Source organism: Porites lutea, chromosome 11, assembly GCF_958299795.1.
Source record: "Porites lutea chromosome 11, jaPorLute2.1, whole genome shotgun sequence".
NCBI lineage: Eukaryota > Metazoa > Cnidaria > Anthozoa > Scleractinia > Poritidae > Porites > Porites lutea.
The window spans coordinates 16143617-16170700 of NC_133211.1; the positions used below are offsets into that span (position 1 = coordinate 16143617).

Below are 27084 nucleotides of genomic sequence, written 5' to 3' on the forward strand. Positions count from 1 at the left end.
TCTTAATAAGGCTAAGCGTAGAGACCCATCGGTTAAGAAAACGCAAATGGCAACATGCAAATTAATTTTGGGTCAGTTGAAACAAAAAACTGTTTTGGTCTTAGTTTTGATGACGTCTTAGACAGCAAACTGGAGAAAGTCTGGTAATGAGTCTCTCATATTAGTTCCCAGTCCCTTCACCGTGGAACGTTTTTGGCGGCGTGAACGATTTAACTCCACGGTATTTTTGTATGTAAGGCTATTTTGCCCTTGGAAAACGTGGTCATTACGAGATCAAAACACGTAGTGATGTGATTTAATATATAGATACATCATGAATACCTCAACACTTGGACTTTCTAGGAAACCAAGCTTAACCCAAGAGAGAGAAAAGCTTGAACGCGACCAGGTATATTGGAAGCCTTATAATTTTAATAATATTGGTTTTATGGGTTTTATGGGTATGATTTTGGTTTGAATTTGTCACAAGGCTTTTCTTCTTTCGGGACAAGTTAAATTTTCCATGTTCTTAACGGCGAATTTCGATTTGATAGGGTTTGTATTTTCATAGTGTTTCAATCATAACATCGGATTGCGATTATGGCAGAATGAATCTAATTTGATTTCTTTCATAACAATTGAAGAAACTGTGAAAGAGCAAAATAAATAAGAAATATCTTACTGACGTCATTAGGTTTAAAAAATAATAACCTGAACTTAACATAAAATTTGGAAACAATCTGCGTGTCTGTTTTAATATTTGTGCTGTGTTAAGATTTTTATCAGCATCCGATTGCCATTGTTTTGTTTTGGAACGTAAGCTTAATTAATAACAGTGAAAGATCGACGGTTAATTGGCGTTAGTTTCTAGCATGAGAATATTGAATTCGGGCCATTGTTTCTGGGTATTTCCGTAGAAAAATCGCTGCTAATTAGCACACTAATTGTGGCAGAGACTAAGGCAGAGTTGCATGAAGCAGATATGCAAAGGACGGCTCTGTTGTCAACACTCTCAAATGTAAAAAAGTTACATGTGAATTGTGATGGTTCACTGCACATACTAAGCACATATATATTAAAAGCTTGAACGTCTGTATGGAAACGTAAAAATGTTGAAAAAAAAATGAAAAGGTGAGGTATTTAAAAGCAGCAAAATTTTCTTTTTTCTGCGACTAGCCACATAAAAAAAATATGTATATTATAAATCGGGGAATGTACATCATTCCAAAAAAAATGTGACGGTCACAGTCTATATATTTGCCCTCTCTTGCCAAAGTGTCTGATCTATAAACTTATAATTATTATTTCTTGCCATAACATCATATAGTACAGTAAGAGTTTGAACTAACGTGATTCGAACAAATCATTCTTGTTGTCTTTAGAACTAATTTCTGGTACTTTTAACGGTAATTATTGTCCCAATGCGGAAGGTGTGGATATTGTACCGAGAGGCAAAGTGTCAAGTAATATACATGTATCTTGCACTGTGCATCAACCTTAAGGGTGATAGTTGTTTCAGTATTTACTAAATCAGCTAGATCAAAATGGAAAACTAATTTTTGTTTATAAAAGATAACATTCAGTGACAGCTTTCGATGGTATATAGAGGATGTTACACAAGGGTGCGAAGATATGCATTTTATTTTCGAGTGACAAATGTGAACAAATTGCTATCCACTGGTACGGTAAATACTAAATATGACATGAATAATGCTGTATAAAGTTATGCAATTCTATTTACTTTTTAGGTAGAAGCAATTGCCAAAGCTGTCAACAATATTGAGTCTGCTGTCAAAGAGAAACACATCAGAAATATCCTTGAATAAATATTAACAATTGTGTTGCTTAGTGGAGGTGGGTGCCTGGGGTGTCTAGGAACTTCCCTTTTTGGCACAGCCGGCCCCTAGACAGAGTTGTGCCCCCCATGGCTGGCAAACCTGTGCCCTCCAGCCGTGAGACCCCTAACCAATGGAATCAGGCACCTGTCACACTGATTTATCAGTGGAAAATAAAGTGGGCGGGACAAGGGATGGTTGTAAAAAAATGATCCAAAGGCTAGATGAAGAGAATGGCCGCCAGGAAAACAGAGTATTGAGCATATGGAGGTGATGCAAGCAAGGATGACCACGCTTGAGCTAAACCAGTGACTGCTGACCACGCCTGTGCTCCTCGTTGTTAACTGTGTTAAATAAATTTAACCTCATTTAACAGCTGCCTCACTTAGTGGAGGTGGGTGGCCAGGATGTCCAGGGGGTTCCACTTTTGGCACAGCCGTCCCCTAGACAGAGTTACGCCCCAATGAATGGCAAACCCGCGCCCTCCAACCATGAGCCCTGAAGGGACCTCTGAGCTGAACACCAAGCTCGGAGAGAGGGGGCTCATGGCTGGGAGAAACTTGAGCCCCTACATGTCAATCCCGAAGGCACCCAGGTACACTAAGCATGAAGAAACATACAAAGGCTAAACAAGACCCAAGTGCCAAACATACGTCACCAACACCCCATTAACGCCTGCTTCGCAGGTGGAGGTTGGGTGCCCATGGGCCAGGGGGCTGCAACCGCAATACACCCCAAGGTGGAAGAACACGCACAGGCCTACCAACCCGCAACCCAGCCACGAGCCCACCCCACGCCCAGTGCCCCACTATAGCACCCGTCACACTGAGGCCAGAAGCCCAGTGGAAGTAAAATGAACAAACCCCCCGAAGAAAAAATAACTAAATAAATAAATTAGAAAGAAAGTGGAGGGAGGGAGGGGAACCAAGAGAAACGCTACGCTACTGGAATGCCACGCCATGCCATGCTAACAAAGCTTCGGGTACAACACAAACACAACGTAGGCACATGGCCTCCGCACGCGCCAAAGCGACATACCGCTGGACAGGAATCTGCCCCCATGCTCACGAACAATGGTAAACGCTACAAACGCAAACAAAGTCACGCAACAACGCTACAGACAACCAACACGCTACCAAAGAATGCCAAAAACACGCGAGACCATAGCTCCTAGTCGTTAACTACATTAAATATGATTTAATAGTAAAATATGCCACAAAACGTCCAATGCTCAACATCCCATAAACACTACTAATGCTGTAAACGCCAAAAGGGTCCAACCCCAATGCCCCATAAACACTCTAAATGCCATAAAACGACCAGCCTTGCAAATAAAAAGTTAGAATTTTCTTATGAATAGCTTGAAGTGCTGTCTATTTACTCTCAAACCTTCCTTAATTTTGTTTATGTGCGATTATTGGAACATGGCACGAGAAAGGCGCATCAATTTTCTGGAACTCATTAGGACGTATGCCGTTACCTTCACAAGTCGTCATGTGCTGGAAAGCTATGCTGGTTATTCACAAGTTGCTGAGGGAAGGCCATCCAAATGTAAGTATTGGTAGCTATTTCAATCAACAGAAATATGTGAAAGACATCACAGAAAAAAAATATGATTTAAAATGACTGAATATTAGAGAGCTTTAGATTCTAAGATGAGGATGACTATGAGAATTAGATTTTCCCAATACTACGTAGTGGGCATGTGTGAGCCAACGTGATTTTGGCAGGAAAATATGATAGCCATCATCATTCTACCACAAGTTTTTAGTGAGAATGTTGTAGTGGAGAAAACAAGTTAGCAAATGTTAGGAATTTTATCATTTAGCAATATTGGGACAGGGCTTTACCTCGTTCAACATCAAGGGGTTGGGAGCTGAGAGGGGGAAGAAACCCTTCTCTCTCCCTCTTTCTTTCCTTTTGCCTTTCCCCTCTGCTTCGTCATACTGAGGTCCGAAAACCAATTTTGTTTTTGCAATGGCCTTAAGACACGTGTAAATTTAAAACATCAATCGAAAGAGCCAATCCTTACATTTACAGCAATTAGTCGTGTTTCACATATGTATTTTGGAGGAAAAAAAAGGTATTTAGGAAAGTGATAAAAAATGGTAACAATGGGATGCAGGATTTTTGTGAAAAAGGTGCTGGAATGCGGAATCAGAACCCCCCTTCCAGACCCTCCATCTTTATCATCAGTAGTATTATTATAATTTGTATGTCCCAATAATTAATATCCCCCTTTTTTCTATCTAAACAGGCTCTGAAGGAGTCTCTTAAATACAAGCAGATGCTGAAGGATATGAAAGAATTCTGGGTAATTTAGATTAATATAAGTCAGAATGAACAAATAAATGAGTTGAAATAATTTCAAACCTGTGTACAGATACATTTGTACAGAGTGAAAACTTGTGCTGCTCTTTACATTTGAAGTTTACAAGTTTTTACAGTGCGACTGGGAAAACGGTGAACACTTGAAATATCACAGAAATGTATGTTGTGTTATGACCAATCACAGCAAAGATCGAGGCATGCAAACTGGCCACAAAACCACAAACTAATTAACGTTCTTGCCTGCTGTTTAGTTTTCTTATGCCTGATTGGCTTTCCCCTTGCAAGACAATAACATTCCAGAAATATTTCTGGTGTTCATGGTTTTCCCAGTTTGACTCCAGGTCTCTGCTTGAGTGCACGTGTCATGGGTCATAATTAATTGCAGGTTAAAATTTTTATACCTAGTTTGATTCTCAATTTCCTTCCAAATTTTTAAAGGAAAGTATGAAGCAGAACTGGAATTTTTTAGAGCTCATTCAACCAAATTTCTTCTGTGGTGTAGTGTGGATATATTTCTGGAGTAACTACTATAGAATTTGCTTACCTTTGCGTTATAGATGTTACTGTTCAACATGCACAGCCAGATGAAATAATATTAAAACTTGTTAATGTAGTAATTTTAAACAGGGCTTTTTTATGCGAACTTCATTAACTCAATGAGACAATAAAGTACATTTTCTGACTATCATAGAAACATTCCACAAAAGGTGGCTATGGTTGGTTAATTCACTCCTATCTAGCTGTGATTGTAGCCAAGTTGGACTTCCATAATAAGGTAGGGAAATCGATGAATAGAGTAGAAGCTCTCCTAACAGACACTCTTGTAAGCGGACAGCTCTACTTACGGCTGCCTTCCAAAAACCTTGTTTTTCTTAACTTCCATACAAACTTCCCATAAAAAGAGGCCAGTTCTAGTTATGGACACCTCTTTTGCGTCCCTAGGGTGTCTGCTAAGAGTGTCCACTGTTCCAATTTTCTCTTGAATGTATAATACCATTCCTGTTTACCCTTTCACTATTTTACAAGGTTTCATTGCAAGTTCCTCCTGTATTTCAGATCTGTTTTATAATGGAAATATACAGGAAATTACTGGAATGTGGGTCAACTACCAAGAGTTTTAAAACTCACCAGTAGCTGATGAATGGTCTGTGTTGATTGGTCATGCCATAACAATAACAAAAAAATTGTTGGGAAATATTCAATATTTTTTAAAAGATTATTGTTTATCTACAGAGTCAAAATTTTATGACTTTGCTGCATGTTAATTACACTTGAATTGGAATCTGAAACACAATTTATTAATCCATGATTACTTTTTCAATAGTTAAATATAATTCTATTTTTTTCTATCTAATCCTGTGATTTTGTAGAATGAGTCAATTCCAGGTACTCTTCGTAATAGTGATGGAGGACCAATCGTGTATTCTGGAACAGATGTCAATGATTAGTGAGTACCTAAGACATATATAAGTGAAGTATAATGTAATCTATTTTGTAGTGAGAAATAAAGTTGTCATTTCTCTGATCTGTTGATTTAAGTTTTATGAAAAGTGTAGTGGTTTCTTTAGCAAGATATATTGAGAAATTGAAAGCTATCTTTCATACAAAGCTGTCTGATAATATTTTGTTAATATAATCCTGTCCATAGTTTTGAGTTGTCAGTAGATATATTTGATTACCTGGACACATTGGTGGATCTCGAGAAAAGAGGTAAATGAAAGATCATATTGAATCACTGAATTTTTTTGTTTGCTGATCAGATTAAACTGGCTTACAAACTGAGCTTCTGACCTTTTATGGAACTATTTGGATTGGTACAAGTTGCATACTTTTTAATCTGTCTACAAAAGCCTGTACCTTCTCCTCAAACTGTTTTGCTCTGAGCACAACATATCCCAAACCATTATGTCTTCTGTCAAGTCCTGTTCTGTGGTTTTGCTGGCAGGGCTCAGGCTTCAGCTCAGCTAAAGGCACGGAAAAACAGGCAACAAAAAACTTGTTTTCATTTTAACACAGCAAATTTACCCAGCTAATAAAACTTTAAGAAGTTCTTGAAACTAAAAATATTCCACTCTTTTACATCACATTTTTAATTTAACTAATTTCTTGACCTCTCTCCTCCACAGAGGCACATGTGGTTTAGTTAAGATTTAAGTAAATTATTGCATCAAATCTTTGATTGTAGTATTTAGCACGCTTGATCCATTCCGTGCAAGTTCTCAGCTCCAAGCAGTGCAGTGTAGGATTTGTCCATTTCCAGTCATCATCCAGGTAGTTATTATAACTGCTTTTATAACTCTTTCATTTCAACCATGATAATATGGTGAAATTGTTTGTCAAGCTAACTTTTATATCTGCAGATGAAATCCTATCATTTTGCCATTCAAATAAAACCTCTTTGACAGAGCTTTTGAATAGTTTTATCTATTTCTATGGATTTTACTAAATAAAAAGAAATTTGATTTTTTTTGTGAATTTTTCTTTGACCACAATAAGGATTGAAAAGGTTTATTTAAGTTTTAAAATTGCATGTTATTCATGCAAAACATAGTAAAAAATAATAATCTGCCTGCACTGATTTGCCAAGTTAGTTGCAAGTTAAGCTAAGGACAGACTGCCTATACAGTACTGATCAATAAATTATGCTATTTGTTACAACCCACCTCTGCAACTGTTTGATTTTCATTTCAAATTTTCAGGAATGTGGTGGCTTATATGATATTGTTGTGGATATAATGTATAAACTGCATGCAAGTAAGTTGAGTTGTCATGATTTTTATGTCACTGGACTATCACAAATAGATTTAGTCAGTTACATTTTAGCTAGTTAATTCTGTTTTAGTAATGTGTCAGCAATAAGCATTTTATAGTTTCATACCTTTGCGGCATTATATTTGGCTGATCCATTTAACCCTTTGTTATTAAATTATGTGTGAGTCCTTCTTCACTCACATTTACCAGTTGAACCTCTCGTATGCGAACACCCAAAATCACAGAGTTAGTGGTTGCTTATGGGAAGTTGCCCCTTCCGAGAATTGAACTGCTGGTTGGAGGTCTTGCAAGAATAAGTCTGGACACTTCTACTTTTTGGAGAGAATGTATCGCAAGTATCTTGCTGTTTTTGTAACAGCCTGTTTACATGGAGGTGGGGGACCCCAGGAAGGGGAGGTAACCCACTTAGGTGGGGTAACCTGCCTGTTCATATAATCTCCATTTTAATTTGATCACGTTTACATGATAGGTGGGGTGACCCGCCACATGTTACCTCACCTATCTGGGGTCCCCCACCTCCATGTAAACAGGCCCCAAATCCCTAAAAGTTCTTTCAATACTCTGAGTAGCATTAATTACGTACAGCAAACACAAAGATCAAACCATTGTATCAGGTGGTCGCTTAAAAGAGGTGAAAAGCAATGCAAAATTAAAAAACTACATCCTAAAAAATGGTTGCAGTCGTTTATGTTGTTTACGAGAAGTGCCTGTTTAAAAGAGGTCCCAACTATCAGTTACATTTATTCACTGATATATGGACAGTTTTTGGGGAAGCTGTTCTTCTCAAATACTGATGAATGCTTGTATCATTAACTTGATTGTTACTAAAGAGATGTTTCCTTCATCTGTTTAAGGCTTGCCTGCAGATACGTTGGTTGGACATCGAGACAGGTTTTATGCCCATTTTGCAGAGTAAGTAGTTTTTGGTATTTTTTTAGTTAAGTTTAAACAGTTGTCTTTTTCAATTCCTTAGATTTTGAATTTTTTTCCATTTTCCTTTTTCAGGCTAAAGAAGTTCTTCTTTGATGCCGGAAACATGGCATATGTGAAAGCTTTGGTTCCTGTTCCTGTTCTCCCCCAGGTATATTGGCAATGTTACCAAGAAATGCATGTATTGATTATCTTTGTTAGCTTGTGTGCATTTATACATGTATATGCAGGGTTCTCCAGAAGCACTAGCTAACCACTGGCAAAAACCACCATCTAGGTTATCATAAAAGTCCCAACACTTTTGTCGAATTAACAATCAAAACGATTTTATCAAGAAAATGTGGTCAATTAAAGGTAATGTCCTCGTGGCTAAAGTTCCTTCCTTGATCCCTCAAAATACACTGAATTGCAATTTTGAATTCAAGGCACCCATCACATTAAAATTTTCTTTTGGGAGATTCCCCAATGGAAGGGAGGCAACTTCATTAGCAGCTATATATGCCATGTGAAAGCTGCCCTCTGTGTCTTTCAATCTTTCTAATATAAATTTTTACTGCGTACTTAATTTTTTCTCCTTCTGCCTTAAATTTTGTGGGGGACCCTGCATGTGGGCATGTCAATAAAGAAATTAATCAATCCTTAATTTTGAATTGCTTTATGTCAGAATCCGCCATCTTTTACACTGTCTGATCCCAAACCAGTACTGGCAAGAACTAAAAGTTTTGAAGGGCCCCCGCCCAAATCGGTGCCGACTGATGACTTTAAACGTCAAAGCCTTATGGAGCCACTAACTGTTCCCATTGCAACAGAATCATTTGTACAATCAACTCCCCAGGTATGTGTCATCCTAAGTAAATAGGTAGCTTAAGCAACAACGAAGGCGACGGCTACAAAAATGTCACTTAAAAAGTGAAAACGCTCTGCGTCAAACTTCATTGCGCTTATTCCATCTTGTTCAACTCATCAAATGTGGGGAATTTTTTCTGGAGGTGAATACTAAAAGAGTGTAACAAAGTTCAGGAAAAGAAAACCAAAGTCTTTGTTTTGAGTTCATGTCCTCCACAGTATATGAAATTAGGCATTTTCACACCGTAGTCATTCAGTGCATGTCAAAGAAATGTACAAAAAAGCTTGATGCACGTGCAGAGGTGTTGTTTTGCCAATCTAGACCTAATGCTTTTTTGCCGTTTTCGTTGACATCTTCTCATTTTTGCTGAAGCTTTCTAATAAATGGAAGCAAAGGAGTGGTTAAATTTTACAACTATTTGATTAAATCTCAGATATCTTGAGCTATACATTTGGTGCTTTGGCAATGCAAGTTGATTTTTATCGACCAGGCTCAAAAATTAAAAGGACCCATCTAGCAGCGGTCCAGGACAAGTAGATTTTCTTGCTGGGCAAGAAACTTTTAAAGATCACTTGCACAATGGGCAAGGGTCCAGGCAAGTCATGCTCTGTTCTAACAAGCGCGATGAGCATGACGAGCTTGAAGTGGCCCACCAGGGCAAACAAATTGTGAGAGCTGCTTGCCCAAAGGACAAGCTGCATGGAATTCAAGTTTTCTTGTGAGCCCTGCCAACCATGGTCTACCACAGGTGTATACTGATGTTTTGTCATTCTGTTTTGTATGTTAAATAAGACTCCAGAGGCTGATATTCTAGGATTAAACGCAACAGATGGACCCCAGCCAGATAACAGGTTTGTTTTTCAGTGAATACAGTTGATTGATTTCTTTAAGGACTGTTTCAGCACTGTTTATGTTTATGGTGTAACTTTCATGTAATTTACATGTTTCAGTATGAGAGTGTCTCGCTGTTTAAAAACAGCCTATCTATAAGGTTAAACTGAAGGAGAATAGCACTTATTTTGTTCAGAGTCTTGAGAGTGATATACATTAATTCTTGAATTATTTTTCTTTGACTCCAAAGAAGTTGTTCTATTCTATACTTAAAATATTTGTAATTTCTGACAAACTTTTGAACCATCTATTCTAACCCATGGTGTAATTCTGTTTTAGAGACCTCATAATATATCAGCTGCGCCAGGAAATAGCACAATTGAAGCTGGCTCTTGAACGGCAGCAACGAGAAGTAAGTTCCTTTTGGAGTAACAGGATTACAGTCATTTCTGACTAACATGTACAAGCAATGAAAAAGAAAAACTCTGAAAAGGATTTTTTTATGGACATTGATTTTGTGTAGTGGTTTATAACCAGGAAGTATACATGATTGTAATTTCTTCTGCTTTGTGTGTCCTTAGGCAGAAGCCATTGAAGATTCTCTCCGTTTGCAGATTGCCAGGGTAAGTTATAACCCTTTTATCCCTAGCTATATATAGGGTGATCAACTTCTAACTTCTCCCTGTAGTACCACTGCTAAAACAATCGTGAAGGTTGTGAGAATAAAGAAAATGATCAACAAGTGTAAAAGGGCTTGATTGTTAAACATTCTCCTCAGTAAGAAAATACTAATCGGAAGTGCATGGAGAAATGTGTGGAGAATATCCATACTGATATTTTGGATAAATACATACAATGTATGTGGGAATTGCATTTTTGTAGGGTTTTAGAAAGAGTAACTTCAGTTGGTACATGTTTCCACAGTTTGTTCTGAATTCTTGTTTTTCTTGTGTTTTTAAGCTTACAGATGAATTGGATGAGTATAAGACAATTGCAGAAAAGACCTGTGAGGTGAATAAATGCATTTTTTTCGCTGTCTTATATTTACTGTGAGCTTTCCAAATGATCTCCATTTTTAAGGATTGGAAAAAAAATGACAAAAATAGCTCTGATAAGGTGGAAAAATAAACTGCCACTTGGTTACCTCAGTTGGGAGAGTGCCGGTCAGCTGAGTGGGAGGTTACAGGTTCAAACCCTGGCTGGAACAACACTCAGGGTCTTTAAATAACTGAGACGATTTAGTGCTGCCTTTGTAATGACATCTACAAATGGTTAGATTTTTTGTCTTCTTGGATAAGGAAGAAAAACCGTAGGTCCTGTCTCACAGCACTTTCACTGATCTGTTCTTGTGGGATGTAAAAGAACCCACACCACTGTGCGAAAAAAAATAAAGGGATGTAGACCCGGGTGGTGTGGCCAGGTTGTGTGGTCAGGTTGTGGGATTGGGTAGGGATGGCACCTCGCATGGGACCTATTAGTCCTGTTTGTGCCCGTTCCGTTTGGGCAGGCCTGTGTCCAGTAAAGCTGGTAAAATAAAATGTCATCACACTGGAAACAGCAGTGCAGCAAGTCACGGTGACAAGGGTTTTCCTCATCGGCACCCTAAGCTTCTTAGAGGAGGCTGGGGAGATTTGCTTGTTCATGGGGGTCAAAGGCCAAAAAAGATTTCAAACCATACAGAAACTGTTGAAGAAGTCTATGCCAGTCTTGTTTTTAGAAAAAAAAAACTGATTACTGAACAAAATACAATGTAATGTTATTATTATTTTTTAATATTATTATATTATATTTTCCATACTTTTTAGGAAAATGTACTTCTGAGAAAGGATCTGGAGAGTAAAGATGATGACAAGAAAGGTAAAATGTTGATTTGATTATTTTTATTTCTTTGAACATGTTTGAAAAGAATGGTGGGAAATCATCTAGTACCCAGTTCAGGGTTGTTCGTAAGATTTCCAGTTGCTGGGTATATGCAAGCCATTATTTTAAAGTGCTACATAAATGCTTTTTTGAATTCCAAAAGGCTTTTGAATCATAGAGAAGGGCTTTTAAAAAATAAAAACGTATAATAGCCGTCAATTAATGTTTCAGATTAGAGCTCTAAGAGTGCTTCTAAAGTGCATCCATTTCGCCATTTTTGAGCCTGCGAAGTTCTCAGTGGTTAACAAATGAATAATAAATAAATAAATAAATAAATAAGTAAATAATGATTTGGAGGTAACACATCCACAAAGTGGTTCTTTGTCTACCTCATTCCTGGTCGAATTGGAATTTAGAAATGTTGGTTTTTGAGGAGAGGGGAAACCAGAGTACCCAGAGAAAAATCTCTCAGAGCAAAGGAGAGAACCAACAACAAACTCAACCCACATATGGCCTCGACGCCAGGATTTGAACCCGGGCCACATTGGTGGGAGGCGAGTGCTCTCACCACTGCGCCATCCCCTGCTCCTGAACACTTGTGACGTCACATGGTTACAGTTTTGTTTTACAGATTTGTTTTTCAGTATCTAAAAACTCCTAATAATTAGCTCCATGGTAGGAGGTGCACTGTTTCTTGTCAAGGACTTGCCCTTAAAGTGTCAGATTTGAATCTCTTTACACTGACAATAATATTACTGAATTTTGTGTTTCTTACCTCCCCTAATGAAACAGTACGGTTTGTTTAAATTCCAACCCCTTTAATTTGTCTAATTTTTAAGGAGGGGTGGAGTAATAGTAAAAAAGATAAAGTCACAGTTTATTGTCTGAAAGCGTCTTTTACTCCATTTTTGATAGCTCGTATTCACTGAGATTTCTTTACATCTTTCTGTAACTTCAGATCAAAAAGGGACATCAGAAGAAAAGTTTAACAAACTGAAAGGAATGTATGGAAAACTCAGAGAAGAACACATTAAGCTGTTAAGAACTGTAGGTTGAATACTCTTTACATTCTATTTTTGTTATTTTAAGGAACATTTCTTTACAGAGAAAAGTTTTAATGGCGATATGTACTCTATCTTCTTGAAAATATTCGTGAGTTTTCTTTTTGTTAATTCAAACCTTCTTTTTTTCTCCAAGTTACCTGCCAAAATTTGGAATAATGACCTCCTTGTTTGAACCTTTACTGTTGATAAAATTTGTTATGTAATAGAATTGTCAGAAGTATTAATCTATCATGATTCCTTTTTCTAGAATGCTGAAGTGAAGCAAAAACTAAGTGGCTATGAACGGGAAAAAGAGGTAACTGGTATTAATAAATGAATAGTTCCTTGGTAATTAGGGACCAAAAAATCAGACACACATAAACGAATGAGAGAAATGATTGGTGTTATTCATCTCGGGTGTTATTTGTCGTTATTGTTCTAAGACAAAAGGAAAATAGCAAATAAAACTGATCCTCTGGAGTTTTTTTACTCCTCCCCTCCGTCCCCCTCCTTCCTGCGCCCCATTCCAAGAAGGAGTTAAACCACAACAGATGTCTTTACTCTGGATCTCTGGTGTCGACATCCTTGCAGCCATTAGATACCATTTCTAGTGCAGCTTTACGGTCATCACGCCATCAAGAAGTCGACTTGTAACTCTGAAATAATTAACACGGATAAATACCTAGGATTACTTGCCCAAGATTTTTACTTTTTCGTGAAGCTTATTCGAATTTGAAGTCGACCCAAAGACAAATCTGTCGATCCTAACTGACAATCCTACCGTCAAATTTCTCATGCTCTTAATGCTCTAAATACTGGTTGTAGGTTCGGTAAATGTAAGCTTTGACATTTACCCTTAGAGAAAATTCCTGCTCATGAAAGTTCTTTTCGATTGTTGTGTATAATTGGGACTTTTTGAAACACTAAAGCCAAGTTCTATCTTTGGTGGCGATTTCGTTGGTGGCTAACCCGTGATCAGGCCCAATTTTAGCGGTTCTCATACATTCTCTCTAACGGCTATCGCTAATCTGTTTTCGTTTCGCCTTACCCGCCCGAATGTTATTTTCAAAGCGAAACGAAAATAGAGCCTGATCTCAGGTTATTGGTGGCGAGATAGTTTGGTGGTGAGGAGTTCGGATACCCTAGTGTAATATTCTCCTCGTCTAAATGTGACATGCTTGTTTGCATTTTTTGGGAATACAATTCAAAGAGAAGATCGAGAAACTGATCATGGCCCAGCTTGACTGATAATAAGTAGGCATAAAACATGTAAGTTGTATATAATTTTTTTTCCAGGAATTAAGCCAAGCAAATGAGAAACTCCAACAGGAAGTAGATGACAAGGTAAATAAGTTGTTGAATGTAGCACCGAACAATTCTTTTTTCTTGGATAATTAATAACAAAAATTGCATTGGCAAGACACAATTTTAACATAAGTAACTCAATAGTTTTTATTTACAAATAAATTCGACCCACCCTGTTTACTTTTGTAATAATTAAACAGTGGTTCTGGAAAGCACAGGTTACTTAAAACAATCATGTGGAAAGTATTTGACTGCCTTGCTTGTAGGACAGGTAATAATATCGAGGAACGAGCTTTTAAAAGCTTAATCATGCATAACTGTCTAAGGAGAATAGGATTCCTTCTGCATAGGAGGGACGTTTTGCTTCAGTAGAAAATTTTATTTTAGATTATACTGTGATAAGAAATTCATAGGTAGGTAATGCTTGCCTGACAGTTGTTTTTCCTGTACTTTTCATTCAAGAATCCTCAAAACTTTACACTCTAGTTTCTGCTAGTGATATATATGTGCGTATTTTTTTCTCGTAGTCAACAGAACTTCTGCGAGTATTTCAAAAATTCGAAATGGCTGAACAAAATGGAAAGGTATTATTTTAAAGAAGATGTATGTAAGGGCAGAGCAACTCAGTATATACAAGAATGCTGAATTCTGAAAGTTATTCCACAGTCTGACCTAGAACGTTATAACCTTTTTTTTTGTAAGGTTTAACGCTTTCTGCCGTAGTAGTGATCAGTATCTTATTTTCCTCAGAAAAATATGTTGCACTGATTTCTAGACAAATTCTCCTTATAGACATCTTAGCAAAATGTATGGAGTACGTTGTAGAGCATCTAGGTACAGAAAAGAGGGATTTAATAGTGAAAACATCATCTAAGTACAGTATGTAGCATGTAGACAAGCTCTCCACCTCCCAACCTCTCTCAGCTTGCTTTGCTCCACGCTCGTGGTGCATAAATGGTAAGCTAGCTAGCAGGCTACTAAAAATGAAACAGAAAATATTTAACTCGAGCGATATCGCCTTTTTTATTCAGAGAGCTGGAGATGAGGTTGAAAGGCTGGCAGAAGAGCATAATGAGAAGGTATTGCTTTTATGTTAAGAGTTAGAATTTTTTTTTTTTTGACAAAGTATCTGGGGGTACTGGCGGCCATGTCGTTGGTAGATGGACGGCTCAAGAAAACCGTGCTTGACAGTTTTCAAAGTTTTAAATCTCTGTCTTTTGTATTTGGAAATGATAATAAAAAATCATGCAGTCCACGACACTGTTGTGTTCTTTACTCTTCTGCAATAGCTTAGCCAAACCAACTGGTTTGCCGAGGTGAAATCTAACTTTTTTGTTTTGATTTTTCTCCTTTAAAGATCGCTTCTCTAATGGACGAGTTAGAAACGTTAAAGAAAGAAAGGAGTGATACAGAAGAAGCAAGGAAAATAACTGAAGCACAAATCGAATCAATGAAAAAAGATCATGAAGAAAAGGTTATTGATACTTTTCTATTACCTAGCATTTTATATTTAGACTTCATCCACTTCGTTTTTAAAACAACACGAGACGCTGTCGAAGCACAGACGTGCTTGTCGCCATGTACATGTACTCAAGCCCTCAACACCTTTAACAAAACCTTCGTTCATGCGTAGCAGAGCACGCGCATTCCCTGCTAGCAGAGTTCTCTTTTCCTCAGTGGTATTCGCGGAACAGCCGAATACCAGAGAAAAGAGGCTCTGAAAGCGGGGAAGCATGCGCACTTCTAACTTGCTCATCGTTTAATTACTCGGAGGATATGGGGCATCACGGAGCTCTCAAAACGACTTGACGTTCGTTCTTAGAAGTCCAGAGCTCACTGACTTAACTTGAGCCGCGGCCATGCTTATCAAGAGCCAACTGTCTGTCTCCTCCCAGACGGAATTTTGAACTCTGTTGTGTCTAGTTTGGATTCATTTTTTTAAACCTTATTAAAAGTGCCTGTACTAGGCATTTTTTTACGTTTACCTTCGGTTTAAGAAAGGAGATTCTAATGGAGTGTGTGACGTAACCATCTTTGAATCGACGAATTTGAGACGATGATACCAATATGAGGGTCTGGATATCAACTATTGTTGCGTGCTAGGTGTTCTATCCTTTATTGTTTTCAGGTTGCAGCCCTTCAGAGTGATCTTACAAATGTTCAAAAAGGAAGAACAGATGAAGAAGCAGCTAAAAGAACTGCAGAGGAAGCAATTGAGAGGGAAAGAAATGAAAATAAGGAAAAGGTTGGTGTGTTAAAGACTACTGTTACGTTTAGTCATACTGTACTTGGTTGTCATCGGTAAAGGCAGATACGGTCATATAAGCTTCTTTAGACAAAATAAAAATGTATTAGGGGTAATTTTTTTCCCAATTGCTGAATGTTAAAACACGTAATAACATTCATCTTGGTACATCTCATGAAACGCATCGAGCTGCCGATGTTACAAACTTAGTTGTGCCATCGTTGTTTCTTTGGACAGGAAACTTTGCCACACTTTGTCTGTCGCATGCTCTTTTTTCGTAAAACTAGAAGTTGTGCTATAAGGATAGACTTCAAAACAGTCGGTATTTTTGAGTAGGTCATTTGAAAACCCGATTTCGAGAAAGAAAAAGCACTTTTTTTTGCAGTCCACGAAAATACACAATCTCTTTGTTAAACGTCTTTCAAGGTCTTACGCTAGAAACATACTAAAATGCAACATTATTCTCCATTTAAGATTTCGTCTCTTATGCTTGAGCTGGAGAAATTGAAGAAGGAAAAGACTGAAACAGAACTTGCCAGAAAAACAGCAGAGGACCAGGTTGAATCAACAAGAAAAGATCATGAAGCAAAGGTTAAATATTTTCGTTTCGTTTACAGACTTGATAAATGGAGACAGTTACTAACGACCTGTAAGATTTTGTTGTTGTTGTTTTTCCTAGAAAAATTTAATAAATTCCATACACAGTTATATACAGTAACAATACGGTTATAGTGCAATTTGTCGGTAGATTATTTTATAGCCTGAAATGTGCTTAAAACACATGTCTTGATAGGCATAGTTTTCACCGATATTATTGGTACGATCGCTGGAAAAAGTAGTACAATGTTACTGTTACAATTTCACGAATGCTTTTTCATATCATTCACTACTTGACTGTCAACCATGTGTGCACTAGGTTACTGAGTTGGAAAAACAGAGACAAGAAGAGCTTATGAAGCAAAATCAAGATCTAGTTGGTAAGGTTTGTTAAGTCTTTTGCTTTGAGTAATACGGACAACGTTTTTTCGTACAATTTTATACGCAACTATCTAAAGGCCCGTTTACTCCGGAAAATTGTTTGGTGAGATTTTAATATGATTTCTATGTAGCCGATATGTTTGCGATTGTTCGATCTTTGTGTAGCGGTTGACTGTCCGTGCGACCTATGATTTTCAGGTATGGCTATAGAGACAGCCGAAAGAGCAATACAAGACACACTGGACCAGTTTGCGAATCCAAAACACAGTTCAACGACGTGCACAGCAGGTACAAACCAACATCCTTTATTTGTAGTGTTCGGTTTCTCTTAGACACCATAAGAGCCAGAAGACCTCTTAGATTGAAAACAAAAGACGGTATCTTGATGGCAGGACGTTGGTGTCATAGTTCAGCTCATCAAAAATGTTGGGGAGACTGGGCACCAGGGGGTACTTACCATTTAGATGGAAAACCCGGATGTTCCGGTTGGAAAATCAAATGGCTTGCGCCATTCCGTTTGCGAAGCTTCAGAAAACATGGGCTGTGATTTGAGGCGATGCAATTTTTCTACTCTTTTTAGTCTGTTGGATATGCTTTGTAACGGATCGTTCTCCCACCGCGTCAAATTTTATAGTTTTAAGTTTATGCACAAAATTTTCACCCGGGTGGTTTTTGAAAATTGTAAGCATTCCGGGTCTTGTTGCTGAGATTTTTGGGATCGTATAGTTAGCAGTATTGGCTTACTGGTGCCTTTGCGTCAATCATCAATCCCAAGGAAAATCCTAGGGCTGATGACTGGTGCTTATTTTTCTGAAGTTCCTGTTCAGGAAGATAAGTTTGGAGTGTCACGCTTCCCCTCTCAAACCCCCGTGCAACAACGGTGGTTGATGGAGCCGGCCGAAATCTCTTGGTTAAATAGAAAAAAAGTAGAAAAAAAGGAAGTTGATAGGTAAGTTTGGTATTGCTTTATAGCTGTGAAAAAATAAGTCATTAAAATTTTTGTATCGTCTGATTCAGCTTGTTTTTATTTCTTTATTTTTGCGTGATTTTTTTTCTTTTCAGATTATTTGTTAAGCAGAATTGAAAGTCTTCCAGGAGTTGTTGATGAGCTTAATTCAAAGTTTACTTCTTACCAGCAAGATTACAAAGGTGGGAGGTTAAGTGTCCAATGCTAAGTTATCATTTTTAGGAAATGGAAATGAAATTTACTGTTTGATAATATCTAAAATGTCTTAGATATTCTTCATAAATCGTTAATAAGTGTCTTTAATCATGGCTGGTTTTGTTGTTCATATTTAGGCGCAGCTCCATGTGCCTGCTGTATTGGGTCATTCTCACATCAGCTCAGCGAATGTATTCTGAACGCTAAGGCTACCTCACACATGGCTCCCACTCAAGAATCCGCAGGTCAGCGGTACAATCCATGCTAATAGGCCATTTGCCCATTACCTTAAGCCGCTTTTTCAAACTGGCTTGTTCTGGTGCTCATCCCTTCTTATGAAAATGTCTTTTCTTTCACATGCAAATAAAAGTGATTTTCGTAGGAGTTGTCGTGCACTAAGCCTCTCTTGTATCAAGAGCCTTAGTAATAGTGCAACTCGTAAATTGTCCATTTTTTCCCTTAACATATTTTCAATTTTGTCCCGGCGTTCATCCACAACAAAATGAGAAAAATAGTGAAGTGAAAAAGGAAATCACATGAGTGATCGATCCCATTCAAGTGAAATACCTTAACGTGAAAAGGTGGAAAATATTGAAGATAGGAGAAAAAATTTCTAGTATGGATGTGAAGGAGGAGGGATTGTTTAAAAAAGGACCATTGTGGACAGAATTCACTCGAGTCTTCAGGATTTGATCTACAGATGTGAGAGTTGACATCTTATTATTTTGTGGGATTTTGACTTTGAAGACAGAGATCATCTTTTATTCCGCTGAGCCGTGTTAAAATGATTTTCTTCTCCATTTTGCAGATCTTCAGTCATTTAGTGTGTCAGCTGGCAGGGAGTCTCTGGAATTGTTAGCACTTTATAAGCAAACCAATCCAGGTCAGCAATTTACTGAACATAATCTTAGTTAAACAAGTGGTTTGGTTCCAATTCTTGGTTGTGTTGCGGGAAATGTACCTAGCTAGAAGCGTTCTTAGCTACATTGTAACAGCTTCGAACCTTTTGTGGACACTTAGTGATAATAACCGTCCTTTCTTTTGACAAAAGATTGTGTTATGTTGGTCACGGCAATTGTCTGAACGTTTGGTTATTACCTGTACGTCAATTTGTTGTTCTTGCAGATCCAAATGCTATTGCTGATAAAGTCAATTCCGTTAAAAAGCAGATCACCGACATCATCAAAGTAGCTGAGGTGAGTCCATCTTGGTTATATTAGCTAGGGAAGTGGACAAAAGTGGTGTACAGATATAAGACCCACCCCCTTCCGTAAAAAGACTGGCTGTTTCTTTGTGTATCATGATTTTATTTGCGTACTAACAAGTTTTATTGATTTTATGAACAGGCTCTTGCTCCTAAAGAGAAGGATAACATGGACAGCATTGGTGGTGAAGTCGAGGATGAAATAAATGCCACTGCTGAGGTGAGATAGATCTCCTTTTTGCGGTGGTTGTTTTAAGTCTTTGTGTTTTTCATCAATCATCTGAGATTTCTTTTGTCATATTTTAGCTTGTCGCAGATTCAGCAGCCAGAATTGAGGTAAATATCTACCTAACATCCGCCTAATTTATTCTTATATGTCTTGATGGTTTCTGTAATTCCCAGTTTGGCTTTGTTGGATGGTCATATGCAGGGGAAGGTTGTTCGTCCTTTGGTAGCGTTTATTTTACAGTAATTTTTTCTCCAATGCGTACTTCCGCCTTTTTGTCAGCCAATCAAAATTTGGGACGTTCAGTTGGTTCAAATTCATTGCCTGTTCTTAGTTTTTCCATTCGGTGGAAATTTACGACAAAGGTTCTTCTTAGAAAACAACTTTTGTTAGAAATTCCACCTTTCGCCCATACTATATATATTTTTGTTAATTTCAGGAAATGATCAACAAGTCGCGGGAAAAATACACTGGTGTTCAACTTGAAGTAAACGGAAGGTATGTACTTCTATTTTTAATGAAGCCGTAAAATAATGTGAAACCTTTTTTTATCACTCGGAAGTGAATTTGATCAGCCTAGACATCATTACGTCACGTGCCGATAATTGCCTTTTGAATAATTGCCTACGGACATTGATCTGTTTGGGCGCAAAAGAGAAAAAAACGGTTGTGTTCCTTTGTTTTGCTGAAAACAATGCCCTGCAAATTGAGTAAAGAAAAGCAATAAAATAGTGAGTATTTTGAAATTTGCGAAGGAGAAGTTTGTTTAACACATGTTCTGTCTCCTCTTTACAGAATTCTAGATTCCTGCACTGCATTGATGGAGGTAACTAATTTATAATTTATTTTTGCAACATGAGAAGAACTGTGATATCAAACGAACGTTGTCAACGACTTAAGAAAAACTGTCGCACAGTTCTGTACATTCTTCCCGGGAAGGGGGTGTTCTCCGTTATACGGCCTTTACGGGGATGTGCCACTGGACAGGGGGTGGTTTTTGTCCTGACTCTGTCAGGGTGTTTTTGTACTCCAAGAATACAAGAGCAATGACCACAACGTGAATTAGTTCTATTGTGCAATGCCAATAAGTGGCTGTAAAATAAGACAAAGTGCATTTGATCGCTTGTCCTAAAAGGGGTAATAAACTTGAAGTTGTTGTCTTAAACAGGGTATTTATTTAAGGGTTTTTTACCTAAACAGGGTCAGGGTTTTAAACCCTGAGCGGCTCACCTATAACCAAATTCTGTTCGAGTACCCCCCCCTTCCCCACGCGACATTCTTTCAGTTTTTAGGAGTGGGCTAGAAAATTAGAGCCGTATTGTATCACATTTACAGACAAGACAGTTTGTTTAGTAGGCGTCTGGGTTCGAGCCTTCGGCTGTACGATCGCGTCGTTTCGCTAGACAAGAAGCTTTGTTTTACCTCGTCCTCTCTTTAATCATACTGCTGGGGTGAAGGATGATTTTTCGATAGGCTAGCTCCTCGTGTAGGGCGGAGTATTGGGACGTAAAGCTGGTTTATGTCTGTAGAAAATGGGATGAGCCTTGGCTGTGTGGGAGACAGTAATGTCAACTGTACCCTTTCCTTACGTTACTTAAGAGAGTAACTAAGGAAGTAGTCAATGGGTATTCGAAAAAAAGTAATAACGAATAGTTTTACGTATCATATCTCACAGTCTTCAGCAAATGGTGCTGGCTGTTGCATCTTTATTCAGTATTCTTCTCTAAACAGAGGTCGGGGATTGATGTTTCCCTGATATGTAACCATTTTTGCCACGTGACCGAACTGAGGTCGCGTGACGACGCCTGAGCTGTCTTTATTCGCTAAATATAGACCGTGAGACAGGATTGAATACACTGTTGTTATAAAGCAAGCTTTTGAGCTTAGATTTATTATATCAAATAACTGAGCTATTGTACGCGCTTTGACTGCAATACCTATTTTCAGCAATATAAGCCTCTTGAAACCCAAACTTTAAAGTATATTATTTGTGCTAGTTTTAAAATATTTTAGATATTCAACTGTAAGAAATGAGGATGTTGCTAAAACGGAGAACGAGGAACGTGAAAAGTGAAAAATAGAAACAAAACATAACTTCAACCATGTCAGTACAGTAACTTCATTACATCTTCTCTGTTTTGCTCCCATTTTTCATTTCATCGTTCCTGGTGCTTGCTCCCCCTTTCCTGATTCCCGTTCCTCGTTTTAGTAACATTCTAAGAAAAAAAGGTATCATATTACTTAAATTGTAATTTGCATTTGATTTCAGGCAATAAAGAAGTTAATAATGAAGTCCAAAGTATTACAAAAGGAGATTGTCGACGAAGGCAGGGTGCGTGTTACAAATATACAAGAAAAACTTCCAATAAAGTACAAAAACGCCTCGGTGACCCGACCAACCCTACATGGTTGGCTTAAACGAGAAAACTGCCTTCATCACTCAGGAGAATTGAACGAACTTGACGCCAGTGATTCTTGTCATTTGTTATTCAGGGTCAAGCTACAGCAAAAGAGTTTTACAAGCGCCATCACCGCTGGACTGAGGGGCTCATATCAGCAGCTAAGGCAGTAGGGTGGGGAGCCAAGGTGCTCGTGTAAGTATAGAATTTTACGTTAATTTCCGCACAGCCTGAGAAAACAACTGACATTTGGCGACGCTACCACTGGTTTCCCCGCCAAATGACGTCTGAGAAACGAGCGCTGAAATTCTATATTGATGACGCGTCACTACCCAGATCTGGGTAGTGCTTCTGATTGGTCGTGCTGCGTGGGAAATTTGATTCAACCAATCAGAAGCACTGCCCAGATCTGGATAGTGACTCGTCATCAATATAGAATTTCTGCGCTCGTTTCTCAGACGTCATTTGCCGGGGAAACCAGTGGTAGCGTCGCCAAATGTCGGCTGTTTTCTCAGGCTAATTGCCGCATGATTGTCGTATAGAGTGTTTTTTTGTGACCTGCCTTAGAAATTTACGAAAAAAAATTACGTTCCGTTGTGAAAAACCGAGAATTAAAGCGCTCTCAGTTATTTTTCAAAGGTTTGCGATTTTTTCCAATCAAGAGTTTTGAAATACCAGCGTCTTCTGGTCCGGTTTTTGTGTGTAAAATGCTGACAAAACATGAAGACAGTTGTAGTTCTCAATACGATCTGATTTAGTGCTTCCAGAAGTTGTTTCAGTTTAGTTATTTGAGTCATCTTCAAAAGATAATCTTTCAAGGGTGAATCTTAATGCTGTTTTCATTCAAGTGACTCTGCTGATAAAGTTGTTCAAGGGCAAGGCAAATTTGAAGAGATCGTAGTGGCTTCCAATGAGATCACAGCAAGCACTGTTCAGCTGGTGAGTAAAACTACAGAGTATTAGAGACTTCTGTTTAGGTTTGAGGCTTATGAACACTGCCAATGCCCTTCCCTTCGCTTCTGCACACGGACAATCTCAACCAGAAGGTATTGTTGTGTTATTCATAATCAACAAATGCAAACTGTAAGGAATACAAACCATTAAGATGCCCAAAGCAACAGAAAAGGGCGGGTCTTTGTCGTTCCTACGTATTAAGGGAACGGGTGTTGTCTGTTAAGTGTTTTCCCAGGCATGAACTTTCTGCCTGCTCATGACCTTTCTTTAGCTACCTGTGACATTTGTAACAAATGTGAGCTCGTACCTCCCTGATCCTCGGGAAAAACATCTCTGGTAATAAATCCTACTGCCTTTTGGGGGTTTGATATTGCTGAATTTAAGTAATTCTCATTTCTTTCATCTGTTGGTTGATGTAGGTAGCAGCGTCTAGAGTGAAGGCTCGACAAGCGAGCACTGCGTTATCAGGACTACAGGGGGCCTCTAGAAATGGTTTGTTTCAGTTACTGACTTAAATGTTTCTTTATTGCAACCCCCCCCGCCACATACATACGCACACTGCCCGCTTGGTTTCTTCTGGTCTTTGAACCTCAGCTTAAAATTTACTTTCCTTAGGGACTTTCCCCTGTTCCCGTACCACCTTAAAGCGCAACATTCGTCAGGATCCCTGTATTTACATTAACGCTTTTGTGTAGTCGGAAAATGTAAGGTAATGTAGTAATTTCAACAAAGATAAAACTATAGTTCAAAGTTTTTAGACCTGACCTTGTTTATTCAATGGGCATTTGATTGCCCCTTTCTCAAAAAAGAGAAAGATTTCGGTAGTTGTTCGGGAAGGTACGACTCAGAACATTGTTGACGGAAAGTAAGCAACCGTATATCCTCTGTATCGGACACTGCGCTAATATTATATGAAATAGGCAGGTTTCTTATTTCCTTATTTCTTTAGTTGTATCTGTTCTGTACGCGTGATTTCAATGTGGAATTTCCTGATCTGTTTCAGTTGTCGAGTCTGCTGCCGGTGTGGTAGCATCCGCGAAGACTGGGGCTGAAATGATTGAAGACAGCAGTAAGTTATTTTTATTTCCACCTGACCATTCACCCGGAACCTTGCGCGCTTATTTTCAAACTCTACTACATGTGACCATCATGACTAAGTTCTGCTTAAGCAGTTGTCAGTCATAGAACCGAATTTCGAGTCACCCGTTCGGCATTGGACAGCAGTTAAGTACTGCTCTCAAGCTATCAGTTGAAAGTTCAGTGCCCAGATTTTCGAAGACATCCTAAGTTGTCTACCTAATGTAGGCACTTGTTAGGAAACAAGACGTGGAATATATATATTGACTTGAGAGGGGATAGTGTGTCAGTCCAGCCCTTAGCCAATAAATTTTCTTCACTAGGCCTATTAGGAGGATGGTTCTCCTGCTCCACAGATTATACTTGTTAGGGTCAGCCCCTTAGCTCTTGTAGAGTAGTGTGTAAGCTCGCAAACTCCCTGCAATGTTTTTTTTTTCCGTAGAAGCTGTTCCAGATTATTCCAAGCTAACTCTCACGCAGGCAAAGAGACTGGAAATGGAGTCTCAGGTGTGTAAATCTTATTTTAACCTTGTCACTTTTAATCGTGGTCTACTGGAAAATTTATTAAACGAACTTCTTAACTTCTTTTTGTAAAATCCAAAGAAATAAATTGTTCTATGCAAACGATCTGCCAGCGAGGTTTTAAAGTATATGAATGGTAACATTACAGAGTTTTGCAAATGGATTCCAAAGTTAGAATAACTTATCATCTCACCATGACTCAGTCTAGGACTGAAAGGGTCAGTTAACCCTTCTTCTTTCTACAGTTGTAAAAATAACAATGCAACTGGATAACAAGATGGAGATAGTCACTGTTAGGTTCACCCTGCCGGCGGAACCTTTCTTTCACTTTCTTGATTTTAGGGCACTAGAGAAAGACTCTGCATAAATCCAGTAAGATCTTTGTTGAGCATGCGCGGCATGTGCTAAGATGTACTTTCGAACCCAGGCCTTATAGCTGTGTGCTTGCTACAGCAGGCTCGGTTATGCCTATCGATTTATAAATAAACGGATGCCCGCACTCAAAAAAAAAAAACAGTTAACGAGAGAGAACAAGGTTGAAAAGTCTGCGGCGACCTCAAAGGCTTGACGTGATTCAGGCAGAGCTTCCTTTTTTCCTCCTTACTCAAGAAGACAAAAGGAAACTCTGCTCGTAGGGTGAGTTAGGTTTTACTTGTGACTGGAGGAGGTCCAGGAAGATATTTTTGTTTGGATATTTTTCGCTTTGTCAGCCGCGCTCTGGTACCAGTTTCACTGTTTATCATTTGAAATTGTCTGTTTTTACTATACGTTTAGGTTCGAGTCCTTGAACTTGAAAGCCAAGTGACCAAAGAGCGTCAAAAACTAGGAGACCTGAGGCGAGCGCACTACCAACTGGCCGGAGTGGAGGAAGGACTAGGAACTGAGTAATCAGGTGCTTTATGCGAAGAGTATGTGATGAGATGTTTTAGATTGAAATTAACTAAAACACCGCCCCCAACCCCGTTTGACTCTGCTCCCACACCTGGATGCATGTGCGATCTATACCAATTTTCAAATATAAACGAAAACATTTAAGGCAAATACAACTTCACATGTAACCGTCTTGCGTGATACAGTCAAATGTCTCTATTACGATTCCCAAGCGAACAAAAGCAAGTGTGGGTATCTATATGGAGGTGGGAATTGTTTGACCTTTGGTATCTTTGGGACCAACAGTATTGTGCAGAACAGTTCAGTACAGTACTGGGACCCGATGAACTGCTCGTAGTAGAGAGGTGTCCTTGTGAAGGGATTCGACTGTAAAGGGAAAAAAAACAGTGAAATTCCTGTTATACGCTTCTGAATAGCGAAAATGTCCAGAAAGTTTAATAAACATTTCACGACACAAACTTAAGCATGCGGAATACTCACGGAATTTTTTACCTAACACTGTAGGAACATGACATTTGAAGTTTAGTTCAAGAAACAAAGAAAGCTGGCACTGGTATCGCGAGTAGAAAATAAAGGGGAACATAATAAATGTCACGCCTGCTTGATGTTTGTGCTGGATTGCGTGACCTAGTAAATGAGCTATCTTGGATTGGACTAGTGGCTTTCCAGTCGGCCCAATGTACGTTTTGTCAAGTGAACTCTCTTCTATGACGTCGTTATACTGCTAAAGATGCTGGGACCAAATTCCCATATTTAAAAGTTAGGTCAGAGCCTGCTAGACAGTATCGCTGGACAAATAAGATTATTTCATTGACAATCAACATGGAGTGCAGAAGAATCCCAATTGACAATTGTAATCGACAAAGTGAAGTACACTATAGTTCTTGGGATTTTCCCAGATGACTAAAAAGACGTCCTAACGCATATCGCATCTCATAAGTAGGCCTCATACTTGGAAAACCTTCCGCTACGACAGCTTTTTAGCTTGGCTCAGAGTTTTCAGTTTTACGACATCTCAAATTTCTTTTAAGGAAGTAACGGAGGTACTTCTTGGGAAATACTCTTTGGTGTGTTCGATAAAATTTTTCAAATTATTGATCGTTCTTTGAGAAACCGATAGTAGTGGCTTATTCTTTTAATGACGCGGACCGGAGTTGAGCCTTTTTCAGGTTCTCTCAGTGAATTTTTAAAACACTTTATATCGAAAAAAAAAAAAACTATTTCTCTGATTTCAGAGCATTTGACAACAACAAAAAGCACTGTCGCTTTCATCAGTTTTCTGGTGTTTGGAAACCGTAACTTTATCCCTCTGAAGTTTCCTCCACAAAAAGACTTTGAAGTACCTTAGTTACGCAGTTTAACGGACATAATTAGTATAGCTATCAAAATGTACATCTGTTAACTCCAGGCTTAAAGCGCTGCAGACTCTCGCGTCAGCATTAGGAACAGAAGACATATAATAATATATTTAATATACTCAGTAACTAATTTAGGGTAGTCTGCAAGAATTTTATTACTTTGGAACCATCAATGTAGAGTATATAGTTTTCTTAGGTATAGTTCTGGTGCTTTTTTTGTTCTCGAAAAACATTTTGTGGTTGGCTCTTTACATAAAGGTTTTTTAACCAATAAAGACTGCTACGAACCCTTGTATGACTGTGACAGGTGCGTTATTATCGTGTTTATGCCAGTT

At 38.4% G+C, this 27084-nt stretch overlaps 1 protein-coding gene across 1 annotated transcript; it reads left to right on the forward strand.

Annotated features, from left to right (window-relative positions):
* The first annotated feature begins 186 nt into the window (after nt 1–186).
* LOC140951813 (huntingtin-interacting protein 1-like) lies at nt 187–27053 on the forward strand. The gene is made up of 43 exons (XM_073401166.1): nt 187–388; nt 1728–1791; nt 3223–3365; nt 4072–4128; nt 4837–4920; nt 5516–5592; nt 5794–5855; nt 6331–6416; nt 6845–6899; nt 7772–7829; nt 7923–7998; nt 8512–8682; nt 9487–9545; nt 9865–9937; nt 10107–10148; nt 10486–10536; nt 11331–11382; nt 12344–12432; nt 12697–12744; nt 13725–13772; nt 14261–14317; nt 14765–14812; nt 15091–15207; nt 15862–15978; nt 16453–16569; nt 16895–16955; nt 17155–17244; nt 18019–18105; nt 18256–18363; nt 18927–19001; nt 19244–19314; nt 19465–19542; nt 19629–19658; nt 19988–20046; nt 20344–20374; nt 21818–21880; nt 22042–22142; nt 22796–22886; nt 23321–23393; nt 23905–23970; nt 24421–24485; nt 25275–25392; nt 25896–27053. The coding sequence occupies exons 1-42, from the start codon at nt 314–316 to the stop codon at nt 25386–25388; spliced, it is 3189 nt and encodes a 1062-aa protein (XP_073257267.1). The 5' UTR covers nt 187–313; the 3' UTR covers nt 25389–25392; nt 25896–27053.
* Nucleotides 27054–27084: the final 31 nt, after the last annotated feature.

Coding starts and splice junctions, on each gene's coding strand:
- LOC140951813 (XM_073401166.1), top strand. CDS start 314: ATGAATACCTCAACACTTGGACTTTCTAGGAAACCAAGCTTAACCCAA. Junction 7,830..7,922: donor TTTTATGCCCATTTTGCAGA/GTAAGTAGTTTT, acceptor TTCCTTTTTCAG/GCTAAAGAAGTTCTTCTTTG. Junction 10,537..11,330: donor TTGCAGAAAAGACCTGTGAG/GTGAATAAATGC, acceptor CATACTTTTTAG/GAAAATGTACTTCTGAGAAA.